This window comes from Eumetopias jubatus, unplaced genomic scaffold, assembly GCF_037043125.1.
Source record: "Eumetopias jubatus isolate StellerSeaLion01/CBP00866 unplaced genomic scaffold, mEumJub1_p1.0 scaffold_16, whole genome shotgun sequence".
In the NCBI taxonomy this organism is placed as follows: Eukaryota; Metazoa; Chordata; class Mammalia; order Carnivora; family Otariidae; genus Eumetopias; species Eumetopias jubatus.
The window spans coordinates 47,424,089-47,436,895 of record NW_028274822.1 but is presented as its reverse complement, the minus strand read 5'-3'; the positions used below and the strand labels follow the sequence as shown (position 1 = coordinate 47,436,895).

At 38.3% G+C, this 12,807-nt stretch overlaps 1 protein-coding gene across 8 annotated transcripts in view; it reads right to left on the bottom strand.

Moving 5' to 3' along the window:
* OSBPL1A (oxysterol binding protein like 1A) overlaps nt 1–12,807 on the bottom strand; it is a 230,944-nt gene that overhangs the window by 6,619 nt on the left and 211,518 nt on the right. For all 8 annotated transcript variants that reach the window (XM_028098294.2, XM_088019584.1, XM_088019586.1 and 5 more), the window contains 6 exons: nt 9,039–9,173; nt 7,950–8,047; nt 7,023–7,205; nt 2,582–2,689; nt 1,565–1,654; nt 1,202–1,328 (listed from right to left, as the gene is read on the bottom strand). In XM_028098294.2, the coding sequence (XP_027954095.1) occupies nt 1,202–1,328; nt 1,565–1,654; nt 2,582–2,689; nt 7,023–7,205; nt 7,950–8,047; nt 9,039–9,173 (741 nt within the window). The remainder of the gene's footprint in view (nt 1–1,201; nt 1,329–1,564; nt 1,655–2,581; nt 2,690–7,022; nt 7,206–7,949; nt 8,048–9,038; nt 9,174–12,807) is intronic.

Here is a 12,807-nt window from a genome sequence, read left to right as displayed (position 1 = left end):
AGCCAACACAAGGACACGACTTCAGTGTTGTAAAAACAGCCACCGCGTACTGCACAGCATGAGCACGTCCGCCGCCGACCTGACTCTGGAGCCATAAGCGCCCGCGGCCGTGTGTGCTGCGCCCCTCAGTGCTAGCCGTGCCCGAGGCTTTACGGCAGTCATCACCGCTCCTCGCTGCAGTGTCTGCATGTTTTTAAAGCTTTTGTTGTTTCTTAAAGACCAAATAACTCAGTGGAATATTTCCTGGCACATTATAAGAAAAGGTTACATTCTTGGGGCAGTTAACTACCTGTATCAATGACACAAAGCCAGTAAGGATCCTAAACGCAATCACTACAAAGTGGATTTATAAGGATGTCAGGCTCCCGAGAACACCCCATTTCCTCCGGCCGTCCCCCTCGTTTTACAAATGAAGGCACTGAAGGTACCAGAGAGGAGGTGGGAAACCCAAGACTCTACCCGCTCATCAGTGGCAGACAGGCTTCCTTCCCAGAGTTTGTGCCCGTTTAACCATGGTGCCGGCTCCTGGGGAGTAACCAGCCCTCAAATATCTCCTGTCCGAACAGGCGCCCTCTCCTTCGCCCCCAGCTCCTCCGCACGGGGCAGAGGGACGGCAGCGTGCTCAGCACGAGCCTCCCCGGGGCCTGCGGCAGGGGCTGTGCGCCTCACGCGTGCGGAGTGAACGGTCTCGTGGAGGGGTCACCAGGGACTCCCTCAACTGCGCGGGTCTTCACTCCAGTGGTTTAGACATGAGAGCGTGCAACAGAACTGCCAACAGGTGTGAAAATACAGTTAACAATTTGGGAGGCAATTTTAAACATTCAACCGATCTCAACTTCTAAGGCACATAAACACAAAGGAAGAGAACGTTTGTCCAAACTGAACTCCAGCTTCCCAAAGCCATGTGACTACAATCACTGACTCATGAACAACTGCACACAGCCATGGACTCAGTGGAAGGCAACGGCAAACAGTCACTACCAGGGCCGGTTATCTGTTCGTTAAAAAGATTCAAGGATACATTTCAACTATACCTCAATTAAATAAAGATGATGCAGGAAGAAAAAATTATGTGCATTAGCAACAAGCCAGAAAAATAAATAAAGTCAAACTATGACCCAGTAACAGGCCGCCTCTAAAAGGATTAGTACAAATTCAAGAGCCCAGTGATTCCTTTGATACCACCTTACAGGATGTTCACCTGTTTGCTGTTTTTCTTCTCTTCAGTATTCTTCTTATCATTTTTTTTGTAGGCATCAAAAGTGGCCGGGTCAACACTGTATAAACATTCGGTCCATTTCCCATAGAGGGCACAGAGCTTCTTTTTGCTGTCAAGAGAAATTGATATTTAGGCAACAATCAAACCAGTGTTTTGCTGTAATTGAATCGTATGAAGATGCTTATGAATCAGATTCTTTAAAGAAACCTATTTCCTTATAGAAGAAAAAATTTTCACCTCATTGAAATGCTTGTTTCCTAGGTTATGGCAGATTTTAATACTGACATTTTATTTAGTAGAGGACACCTAATACTAACTACTCAACATTTAAAATGGAAACTTTACCTTTTATCTTGAATGTAGCCTTCGACTTTATGTAATTCCTTACCAAAAAGGCCGCATGGCTTAAAATTCAACACACATTTGTCCCCAGTCCTGTGAAGAAGATATTAAGCTCAGATGACCATTCACCATGGAAGCAGCAGTAGAGATTAATGAGGAAGGTGACCGTTCTAGAGCAGCTGCTCTGGACTGGTTTTTTAACACATGCCAGGCTCCACACAGAGGTTATCGTGGCTGATCCTCAATTAGTACTGGACTCACCATCAGGAAAAGGTAAGCAGGCTCATGAAGAACAAGAGACCTGAAGGTAAGCAAGGCTTGTGCTGCTATGGAATCAATGTTGGTGTCTCCCCAAACTCATATGCTGAAGGCCTAACTCTCAATGTGATGGTATCTGGAGGTAATTCAGTCACGAGGGTGGAGTCCTCATAAATGAAACTACTGCCCTTCTAAAGAGACACAAGACATGAGCTCTGTGTCCACCATGTGAGGAGATGAGGAGACGGCCACTGCAAATGAGGGAGAGTGCCTCCACCAGACATCAAGGCTGCCAGAACCCTGACCCTGGACTTGTTAGCCTCCAGAACTGGGAAAAATAAATTTCTACTGTTTAAGCTGCCCAGTCGGTCGTGGTCTGTTAGAGCAGCCCAAGACGAGTAAGACACTTGACTAAGGGCACAAAGTAGGATTTGAACCCAGCTCTTTTTAACTTTCATGTTCTTCCCACCTCACCCCCTTCTGTGAATAATACAAACTAAGCACTATAAACAAAATGAGCTGAGGATGAAATTATAATTTCATCTGTGAAAACTCAGAATTCACCCAGTCTTCCCTAATCAGAAACTTTAATGAACTCCATTCATTACATGGATGAGCTTCTATTTACCCAAGAGTCCCACTGCCTGGTTCTTAAATTATCATAGGGCTCTACTAAGGCTTTAAAAAAAAAAATAAAATAAAGTTCACTGGAATGGGTTGATGACAGTTGAAGGAATAGATAAGAACCCTAATGCATCTTACTTGTGGTTTGTGATTTCCACATTGCCATACTGCTCAATCCAGAGTTTACCCACAATGATATTATGTACACAGCAAGTAGGATTTGTCCATGTGTATGCTTCACTGTGTCTAAAAAAAACAAAAACCAAAAACCCAGAAAAATAAATGAGAAGCATTATTCTGTTTTAAAAGTACATTTGTCTCAAATGCCATTACTGAGGATAACAAACCAGAAGGCGGACATAACTAAGCTCTAAGACTTCAAGACCTCTATTGATGCTAACTCACAATAAAATAGGTTATTATCTGATTGCTCTTGCTGTTTCTTAAAAGGTTACAGAAACTTAAGAGAAAAATGTACACTTTCACCAAATTCCAAATAAACTATGTATACACCGTCTGTCTGGTTTCATTATATTTTGCAGATACTGCGTGTTTTTACAAACTGAAGGTCTGTGGCAGCCCTGCATCGGGGAAGTCTACTGGAGCCATTTTTCCCAACAGGATTTGCTCACTTCGTGTCTCTGGGCCTCATTTTGGTAAATCTTGCAGGATATCAAAGTTTTTCATTATTACTGTATTTGTTATTGTGATCTGTGATCAGTGATTAGGACTCACTGAAAGCTCAGATATTTTTTTGAATTAGTATTTTTGTATTCTTTGGGTAAATACCCAGTAGTGCAATTACTGGATCATACAGTAGTTCTGTTTTTAATTTTTTGAGGAACCTCCAGCTTTTGGTGATTTTTAATACTACAGCTAGAAACATCTGTGGACAAGTTGTTGTGACAATGTAAATTTTCATTCCTCTAGATAAATACCTAGGTGGGGACTGCTGAGTTATATGGTAAACCTACAGTTAACTTTGTAAGAAACTGCCATACTGCTCCCCAGAGTGACTCTACTATCTTATATTCCCACCAACAGTATTGCTAGTTATGGTGCATCCTTGTCAGCAGTTGGTATTAGCAGTTTTAAAAATTATTTTGATTTTAGCCATTCTAGTAGATGTGTAGTGGTATCTCATTGTGATTTTAATTTTGCATTTCTCTAACGACTAATGCTACTGAGATCTTCTGTGTTTATTAGCCATCTCTATACATCTTTTGGTGAAGTGTCTGCGTCATTTGCCCAATTTCTTATCGAATTGTTCTCTTATTGCTGAATTTTGAGAATTCTTTATGTATTCTGGATACAAGACCTTTGTTGGATACATGATTTACAAATAATGTTCACCCACCTATAGCTTCTTTCTTCATTCTCTGAAGTGTCTTTCACAGAGCAAAAGTTTTTCATTTTGATAAAATCTAATTTATCAATTTTGTCTTTTCTGGACTGTGCTTTGGTATGTATCTGTAAGATGCCACTGCCTAATCCAAAGCCAGAAAGATTTTCTGCCTTCTTTCAAAAGCTTTACACCGTTGTATACTTGATTTTAGTCTGATCTATTTTGAGTTCATTTTTGTATAAGGTGTGAGACAGAAGTTGAGGTTCCTTTTTAAAATGTGCATGTCCAATTTGTCCCATACCATTTGTAGGAAGGACTATCCTTCACTGAATTGGGTTTGCACCTTTGTCACAGATCAATTGACCATACTTCTGTGGATCAATTTCTGGACTCTCTTTCTCTGTTAAATGATGTATGTGTCTATCTTTTTGCCATTACCACACTTTCTTGATCTCCTGATTTTTAGAGTTAAGTCTTAAAATTGGGAAGTAGAAGTCCATCAATTCTGTTCTTCCTTTTCAAAACTGTTTTGACTGTTTTATTTCATTTGCCTTTCCATGTAAATGTTAGAATCAACTTTTCTATATTAAAAATCATCCTGGAACTTTTTATCTGGATTGGTTTCAAATATAGATCACTTTAGATCAATTAGGGGAGAACTGACATCAACTATATTAAGGCTTCCAAATATACTGAAACACAGTGTCTTCCGTTACTCAACTGTTCTTTATTTTCACCAGTACTGTGTGGTGTTCAGCAAACAGATCCTGTACATACTTTCATCTTCATTCTGCTACTAAGCCTATCCCAGTTTTTGTATTTGTTACTATAATTTTCAGTATTAAAGTTTCCAAAAATACTTTAATTTCTTTGCTAGAATGTCTTTATTCATTTTAACAGTGTTCATCTTTATGGAGCATCTCATGGAGCACAGTTATAAGAGCTGCTTTAAAGTCTTTGATTAGGGAGAGAGATTGACATTTTGTATCAATCTGTGATTCTTTACTCTTCAGAGTCCTCGGGCAGTTGCTATATGTCTTCTGGCCAGTTGTAATCCATAGGAAAGACAGACTACAGGGTGCTCACTCCATTTTAACTAGAACGGGAACCACCTTTGAATTTAAATCTAATTTTTTTCTTTTAAAAAATTAATTTACTTAAATGAAAAACAACAGTTCACTCATTTCTTCCATCTCCTCCCTCCTACCTCTGGTAACCACCAATTTGTTTTGTGTCTATGAGCTTGTTTTGTTTTTTACTTTTTATTATTTACTTATTTCCACATGTAAGAGAGCTCATATGGTATTTGTCTTTTTCTGACTTATTTCACTTAGCATAATGTCCCTCAAAGTCCATCCATGTTGTGGCAAATAGAAAGATATCCTTTGTTTTTATGGCTGAATAATATTCCATTGTATATATAACACATTTTCTTTATTCCTCCATGGATGGACACTTAGGCTGTTTCCATATATTGTAAATAATGCTGCAATGAACATGGGGTGTATGTGTCTATTCAAGTTAGTGTTTCCATTTTCTCTGGGTAAATATCCAGAAGAAGAATTACAGGATCACATGGTAGTTCTATTTTTAATTCCTTGAGGAACCTCCACACACTTCTGTCCACAGAGGCTGCACCAGTTTGCATCCCCACCAACAGTGCACGAGTGTTCCCTTTCCTCCTCACCGACAGTTGTTGTTTCTAGTCTTTTTGATAACAGTCATTCTGATAGGTATGAGGTGAGATCTCATTGTGGTTTTGATTTGCATTTCCCTGAGGATTAGTGATGCTGAGCACTTTTTCATGTACTTGTTGGCAAACTGTATGTCTTCTTTGGAAGAATGTCTATTCAGATCCTCCGCCCATTTTTAAATTGGATTGTTAGCTTTTTTGCCGTTGAGTTGTAGGAGTTCTTTATATATTTTGCATGTTAGCCCCTTATCAGATACAGATTTGCAAAAACCTTCTCCCACTCTGTAGGTAGCTTTTTCATTTTGTTGATGGTTTCCTTTGCTGTGCAGAAGCTTTCTGGTTTGACGCAGTCCCACATTTCCCCCCCTCTTTTCCCCCCACGCTGTTTTGCTTTATCTTTTGGTGTTAGATTTAAAAAATCCTCACAAAGACTTATGTTAAGGACCTCATCACCTATATTTTCTTCTAGGAAATTTATAGTCCTATATTCAAATCTTTAATCCATTTTGAGTTAACTTGTGTGTGGTTTAAGACAGTGGTCCAGTTTCATTCTTGCAGCTAGCTGCCCAGCACCATTTGCTGAAGAGACTGTCCTTTCCTCATTTTTTCATAAATTGGCCATATAGGCATGGGTTTATTTCTGGGCTCTCTGTTCTGCTCCATCCATCTCATCATGTGTCTGTTTTCTATGCCAATACTATACTGTTTCCATTACCATAGCTCTGTAGTATAGTTTGAAATCAAGAAGTATGATACCTCCAGCTTTTTTCTTCTCTCTCAAGATTGCTTTGGCTTTTCAGTATCTTTTGTGATTCCATACAAATTTTAAAATTCTTTGCTCTGTTTCTGTGAAAAACATCATTGGAATTTTGATAGGAATTACACTGCAACTGCAGATTGCTATGGATAGTATGGGTATACTAATAGTATTAACTCTTACAATCCACGAGCATGGAATTAAGAAAACAATCCCATTTACAATTGCATCAAAAAGAATAAAATACCTTAGGAATAAATTTAGCCAAGGAAGTGAAAGACCTATATGCTGAAAACTACAAGACATTAGTGAAAGAAATTGAAGACATAAATAAATGGAAAGATATTCCATGCTTTTTTTTTTTCCTATTGCAAAAGAGGAGAACTTTCAAATTTACCTAATGTCTAAGATGGGCCACACAATTATTATTTCAGTATTTCTCAAAGTGAATTCATTTTGAAAGATGTTAAAGAAAACAATGCCTTGATGTATAGAAAGCAATTCTTAAGAACTATCATGGAGTAACTGACTCCATTCTATCTTAAAATAGATCCGAACACCATAGTCAAACATCAAGTTCAATTTTTCATACATACCTAAATTGATAAACAAGAGCTATTGCAGTGCTTCTCAATTCTTTTACAGAAAGGTAGATCATTTACACCATATAAAAGCTGTTTCTTTTTCTCCAGCTTTTGAACAACACTGTTAGGTCTGTATGCAAGTCTATATACTTATGAATAGGCATACATGGAAAGAGTTTAACGGCTTGATATCAACTCACTCAAGGAGCTCCAAAGTGATGGTTCCTTTGGGTTCTGCTTCCACACTCTTGCCCCAGAACTTTAGTTTGGGGTAGATTGAGCCATGAAAGATGAAATCATTGTTTAATCCTTCAGCATGAAATGCACTAATGGGTGGGTGATGGCTGACCTGCTCAGAGATGAGTCTGAAACCAAGGTCATCTCTTAAGATTTAAAAAAAAAAAAAAAAAAAGGCATTATAATTAACTCTTACCATACAATGTGTACATTACTGTCATTTCAGTCAAAAGGCGATGTTAAAGTATTAAACTGGTTCTAGCTACTTGAACAGATCAAAGAACAGGCACGTGACCTTGGGCAACCTGAATTGACATTAGCCATGCAAATTTAAAACTTATTCCGCTGATATTAAGATAGAGGAATCCAATGTGTCCCTGCTCTTTCAAACATCTACAATACAAATGATATCAAAACTTGTGCAGAGGTGAAATGGAAGATTCAGAAAAACTACAGCCAAATGAATTCCCTAATTGTGGGTAAAGAAGCAGGCTACAGTAGGCATACAGAATTGTACCTGTAGACGCATTCATTGCCTTTATGCCAACAGTATACATTTATGTTAGTATATATTAAATAGGCGTTAAAAAAAACTCCAATCATATCTTATGATCTACAGAAGGAGAAAAGAATTACTAATCCCACATGATCAGAAATATTGAAATCCTTGTAATTATTTTTCATAATGGTGAATTACATGTATGTTTCCACATTTCTGACACAGTCTCTAAGAACAAACATCAAAACTCTTAACTTGCTCCAGTAATGCAAAATGTTGGTAATGTTAAAAAAAAAATATATATATATATATATATAATTTTTTCCCCCTCTTCCTCTGAAAAGCTATATAAATCATACAAAACCCATCTCAAAAAGTGAAAGATCTTTACCGAACTAATTCATAGGTCTCTCCCAGAAGCGGGTTGAAAGGCTTTCCAGTGCGTTCCCACTGCGAAGCTACAGCAGACACAGCAAACGCAGCTACACACTGTGGGGCAGAGCATCACAGGTTACAAAGAGCCTAGCTTGCTCCCCGTTCTTGTAGGACTGGAAGTTTTGCAAAGACAGTCATTTACAAAATTATTTTGAGGAGTTTAATTACTTTGGATTTTTAATACAGCTCTAGCAACTTAATATGCCAGTGTGGGCATTCAAAATGAAAATTACTGAGTCTCTTGCTCTAGTCATTCCAAACCATATGGTTTTTATAACACCCTAAGAGTGCTACAAATTCTCTCAAGAACTTTTAAAAAACTCTTAAATCCCAAATTACTTTTAATTCTCTTAAAATTTCTAAAAAGTACATTTTTAGGATAGGGAAAAAGAGACATGAGTGAACATTGGTATCAAGTCCCATAAGGTTGGGGAAAGCTGACTGATATAAATGAAAGAACAGAAAGATTCCATTAAGAATGCCATGGCTTTGTCTGAAGGAGAACAGTGTGTCTACTTTGCTCCGCCTGCAACTAACCCATCCATACACACCATGGAAGCATCTTCTACCCAGAACAAAATTAAGAAGTGCAATTCCTTGTTGTCTTTTGTTTAAGCCAGTAACAGTGTGTACATTTCTTACATACATAAGCAGAAATATACGTATTTATGTGTGTATGTGTGTGTTCGTTCCTTCTTGGGAACAGTCTAAGAAAGTCTGAAAGAAGAAGAGTTGAGCTGTTTCCCCCAACACCATGCTACTTTCTAAAATGGAGACTCAGAAACAGCTCACTAACATCCAGATTTGGTTACGGACCACCTTCTGCTTCTCTTGCGATTGTCACTGGTCTTTCCACCGTGGTGGCACTCTGGCTAGAGGATGGCAAGGGGAGGGAACACAGAGGATACTCCAAACACTCTAATTTTAATAACATTTCCCAAACTCACATTGGATTTAACAGAAATTCTGTGTATGTGTTTTGGAGGTGGAGATGGCAGAGATGTCTCTAAGACTCACGCCCTTTCTGTGCTAGTTTGACACATACCTGCATTCTTTCCACAGAATCAGAGAATGAACTGGCCTTGTGGATGAGGTATGTATGCTCCATATATTCAGTGAGTCGCTGCAGGAAGCTCAAAGGCTCATTAAATATAACTGGCATGGTGATCTTGGACAGTTCCTATTTCACAAGAAAATGGAAATGGTGATGTCCCATAGGCAAACTTACCTGCTGCCATATATAACTAACATGTTCCTGGGAAGGAAGTAATAGAAAACAACAGTCCATGAAATTTAGTTAGTTCAATTTCACAAATCTTTCCAGAGCACCTAACAATATGGAGTATGTTGTTCTAGGCATGGAAGGAAACACAAAGACTACCCAAACATTCTCCTTGACTTCGAGGAGCCCACAATCTGGTGAGCATTAGATGATGAGTATTAATAAGTCTGCCTTAGACAGAATGAGGAAATGGGATAGAAAGGTGGTGCAGACAAAAAACCCAAAAATCTTCACAGTGAGGTAATGATCAGTGATATACCATTTTTGTGCTAATTTTCCAAAAGAAATCTCAGACTGTTTTTGAACAACACTGAGGTTTCCTGAGCACTCAAATCTATACTTTGTGGACTCGGTACTAAAAGGCTATAATGCATTTTATAGAAGAGGTTTTAAATTCTGTCTGCTAGAATGACACAATCACAACAGACTTCCAAACATAATGTAACAATTGGTCGGGGGGTGAGGTGGGTGGTCTCTGACTTGAATTTTCAACTCTGTTTACCCTACCCTGCCAGCAAACAACGGCATCATTAGGTCTTTAAAAATTTCACTAGGCAAGAAATTTATTTTGGTATTCTCTAGAATATTCTGATGATCTTCCCAACCTTCCACCTACCATTATTTACCTTTCCTTTGGATATCAGGTCTTTAATAAAGTCTGCTGACTAAACCTACATGGGTCAGGTGAACATTCCCAAGGCTTGAATGCCACCTGTCTTACCTCTGACTTTTCCCCCCTCAACATCCACATTCTTATTGATCTGTAATTAAAAATAATGTAACCTTCACAAAAATACAACTGGAGTGCATTAAAAAAATTAAGCTCATTCATTACCATAAAATATTGCAGAATACACAGCCATGTAGCAGCTCAACCTAATTAAAAGAAATAATAGGATTATTGCTGTCTCAATGGGGAGACCAGGGAGAAGAGGAACCTAGAAAGGGATAAAGAAAAGAAGGCTGCACTATGTATCTTTGAGATCTCATTAACTCCAGAAATTCACTGTTGGGTCCCGGGTCAGAAAACTTGGACTACCAAAGTTTCTTACTGTGATGTCTCAGGCTCTCCTCCTTCTCCTAAAAAATACCTTCCCTATTTTAATAAAACAAGACAAAACAAAACACTAATAGAGGAATACGTAACTCTACATATAAAATTTAACAATAAGTAAAAACGTGAAAATGCTCCTTTCCCCAGAGACAAAGCAGCATCAACAGTTGGGGCTGCACTGCTATGTACTTACAGAGCAATACAATAAAAGTAGGGGACTTCTATATTTACATTTAACAATGGATAGGCCATCCAGATAGACAAGGAAGCAATGGACTTAAATGATATGTTAGACCACAGACCCAAGAGGCATTAACAGAACCTTCATTCCACTGAACAGTAGCAAAATACACATTCTTTCCAAATGCACATGGAACATTCTCCAGGACAGATTATACATTAGGCACAAATAAGTCTCAATAAATTTAAGAAGATTCAAATGATATCAAGGAACTTTTCTAATCAAAAGAGTAGGATATTAGAAATGAATTACAAGAGGGATGCCCAGAGGGCTCAGTGGGTTAAGCGTCTGCCTCCAGCTCAGGTCATGATCCTGGGGTCCTGGGATCGAGCCCCGCATCGGGCTCCTTGCTCAGCGGGGAGCCTGCTTCTCCCTCTCCCTCTGCCTGCTGCTCCCCGTGCTTGTGCTCTCTCTCTCTGACAAATAAATAAAACGTTAAAAGAAAAATTAACTACAAGAAAGAAACGGAAAAATTTACAAATACGCGAGATTTAAAACACACTACAGAACAAACGGGTCAAAGAAGAAATCAAAGGGAAAACCAATAAATATCTTGAGGCAAATGAAAATGGAAATACAACATGCCAAAACTCATGGGATACAGCAGAAGCAATTCTAAGAGAGAAGTTCATAGCAATAAATGCCTACATTAACAAACAAGAAAGATCTCACATAAAAAGCCTGACCTTATACTTTAAGGAACTAGAAAAAGAACTAAGCTGAAAGTTACTGGAAGAAAGGACATGACAAAGATCAGAGGGAAATAAACGAAAGAGAGACTAAAAAGACAATAGAAAAGATCAATGAAACTAAGATCTGGTTCTTTTGAAAAGATAAGTAGACAAACCTTTAACTAGACTCACCAAGAAAAAAAGAGAGAAGACTCAAAAATTGTAAATGGAGAGACATTACAACTGATACCCTAAGAATAGAGAGGATCATATAGGTAAAATGGGTGAAGGAGAGTGGGAGACAGAGGCTTCCAGTTAGGAATGAGTAAGTCATGGGGGTAAAAGGTACAACAAAGGCAATATATCAATATAATAGCACTGTATGGTGAGAGATCACAGCTACACTTGTGGTGAGCATAGCATAATATATAGACTTGTTGGCTCACTATGTTGTACACCTAAAACCAATGTTAACATTAGGTATCAACTACAGTTCAATTAAAAAAAAAATACATGGAGGGATGCCTGGGTGGCTCAGTCGGTCACACATCTAACTCTTGATTTCAGCTCAGGTCATGATCTCGGAGTCATGAGTTCCTGCCCCACACTGGGCTCATGCTCAATGGGGAGTCTGCTTGAGGTTCTCTCTCTCCCTCTCCCTCTGCTCCTCCCCCTGCTCATACTCTTTCTAAAATAAATAAATAAATCTGTGGGGGAAAAAAAGAAAAAAAGAGCCTCATAAAAAACTACTAATTACATGCCAACACAAATGAGAAAACCTAGAAGAAATCAATAAATTCCTAGAAATATATAACCTATGAAGACTGAATCATGACGAAAGAGAAAATGTGAACAAATTATCAGTAAGGACATTGAAGCAGTAACCAAAGGCCAGCCAACAAAAATCCAGGACCACATGACTTCACCGGTAAATTCTGCCAGACTGTACTTCTCAAACTCTTTTAAAAAAAATAGAGGAAACACTTTCAAACACATTTTATGAAGTCAGCATTATCCTGATACCAAAACCAAACAAGGACACCACAATGAAAAGAAAATCATAGACCAGTATCTCTGATGAGCACAGATACAAAATACCTTAACAAAATATTAGCAAACCAAGCACAAAAGTACATTAAAAGGATCATACAGCATGATCATGTGGGATTTATTCCTGGGATGCAGGATGGTTCAACACCACAAATCAAGGTGCTACACCACACTAACAAAATGAATGATTAATATCATATGATCATCTCAACAGATGCAAAAACTGCATATTTACAAATCATGTATCTGATAAGAGGTTACTATCTTCTCTCTCTCTCTCTCTATATATAAACTCTTCCTCTTCCAACTCAATAGAAAAAAAAGATTAAAAAATAGGCAGTGGAACTGAATAAACATTTTTCCAAAGATCACATTCAAATAGCCAGTAGATACATGAAAGGTGCCCAACATGACTAATCATCAGGGAAATGCAAATCAAAACTACAATGAGATACCACAGCACACCTGTTTTACGTCTATAAAAGAGAGGAATGGCTGGCAATGATGTGGAGAAAA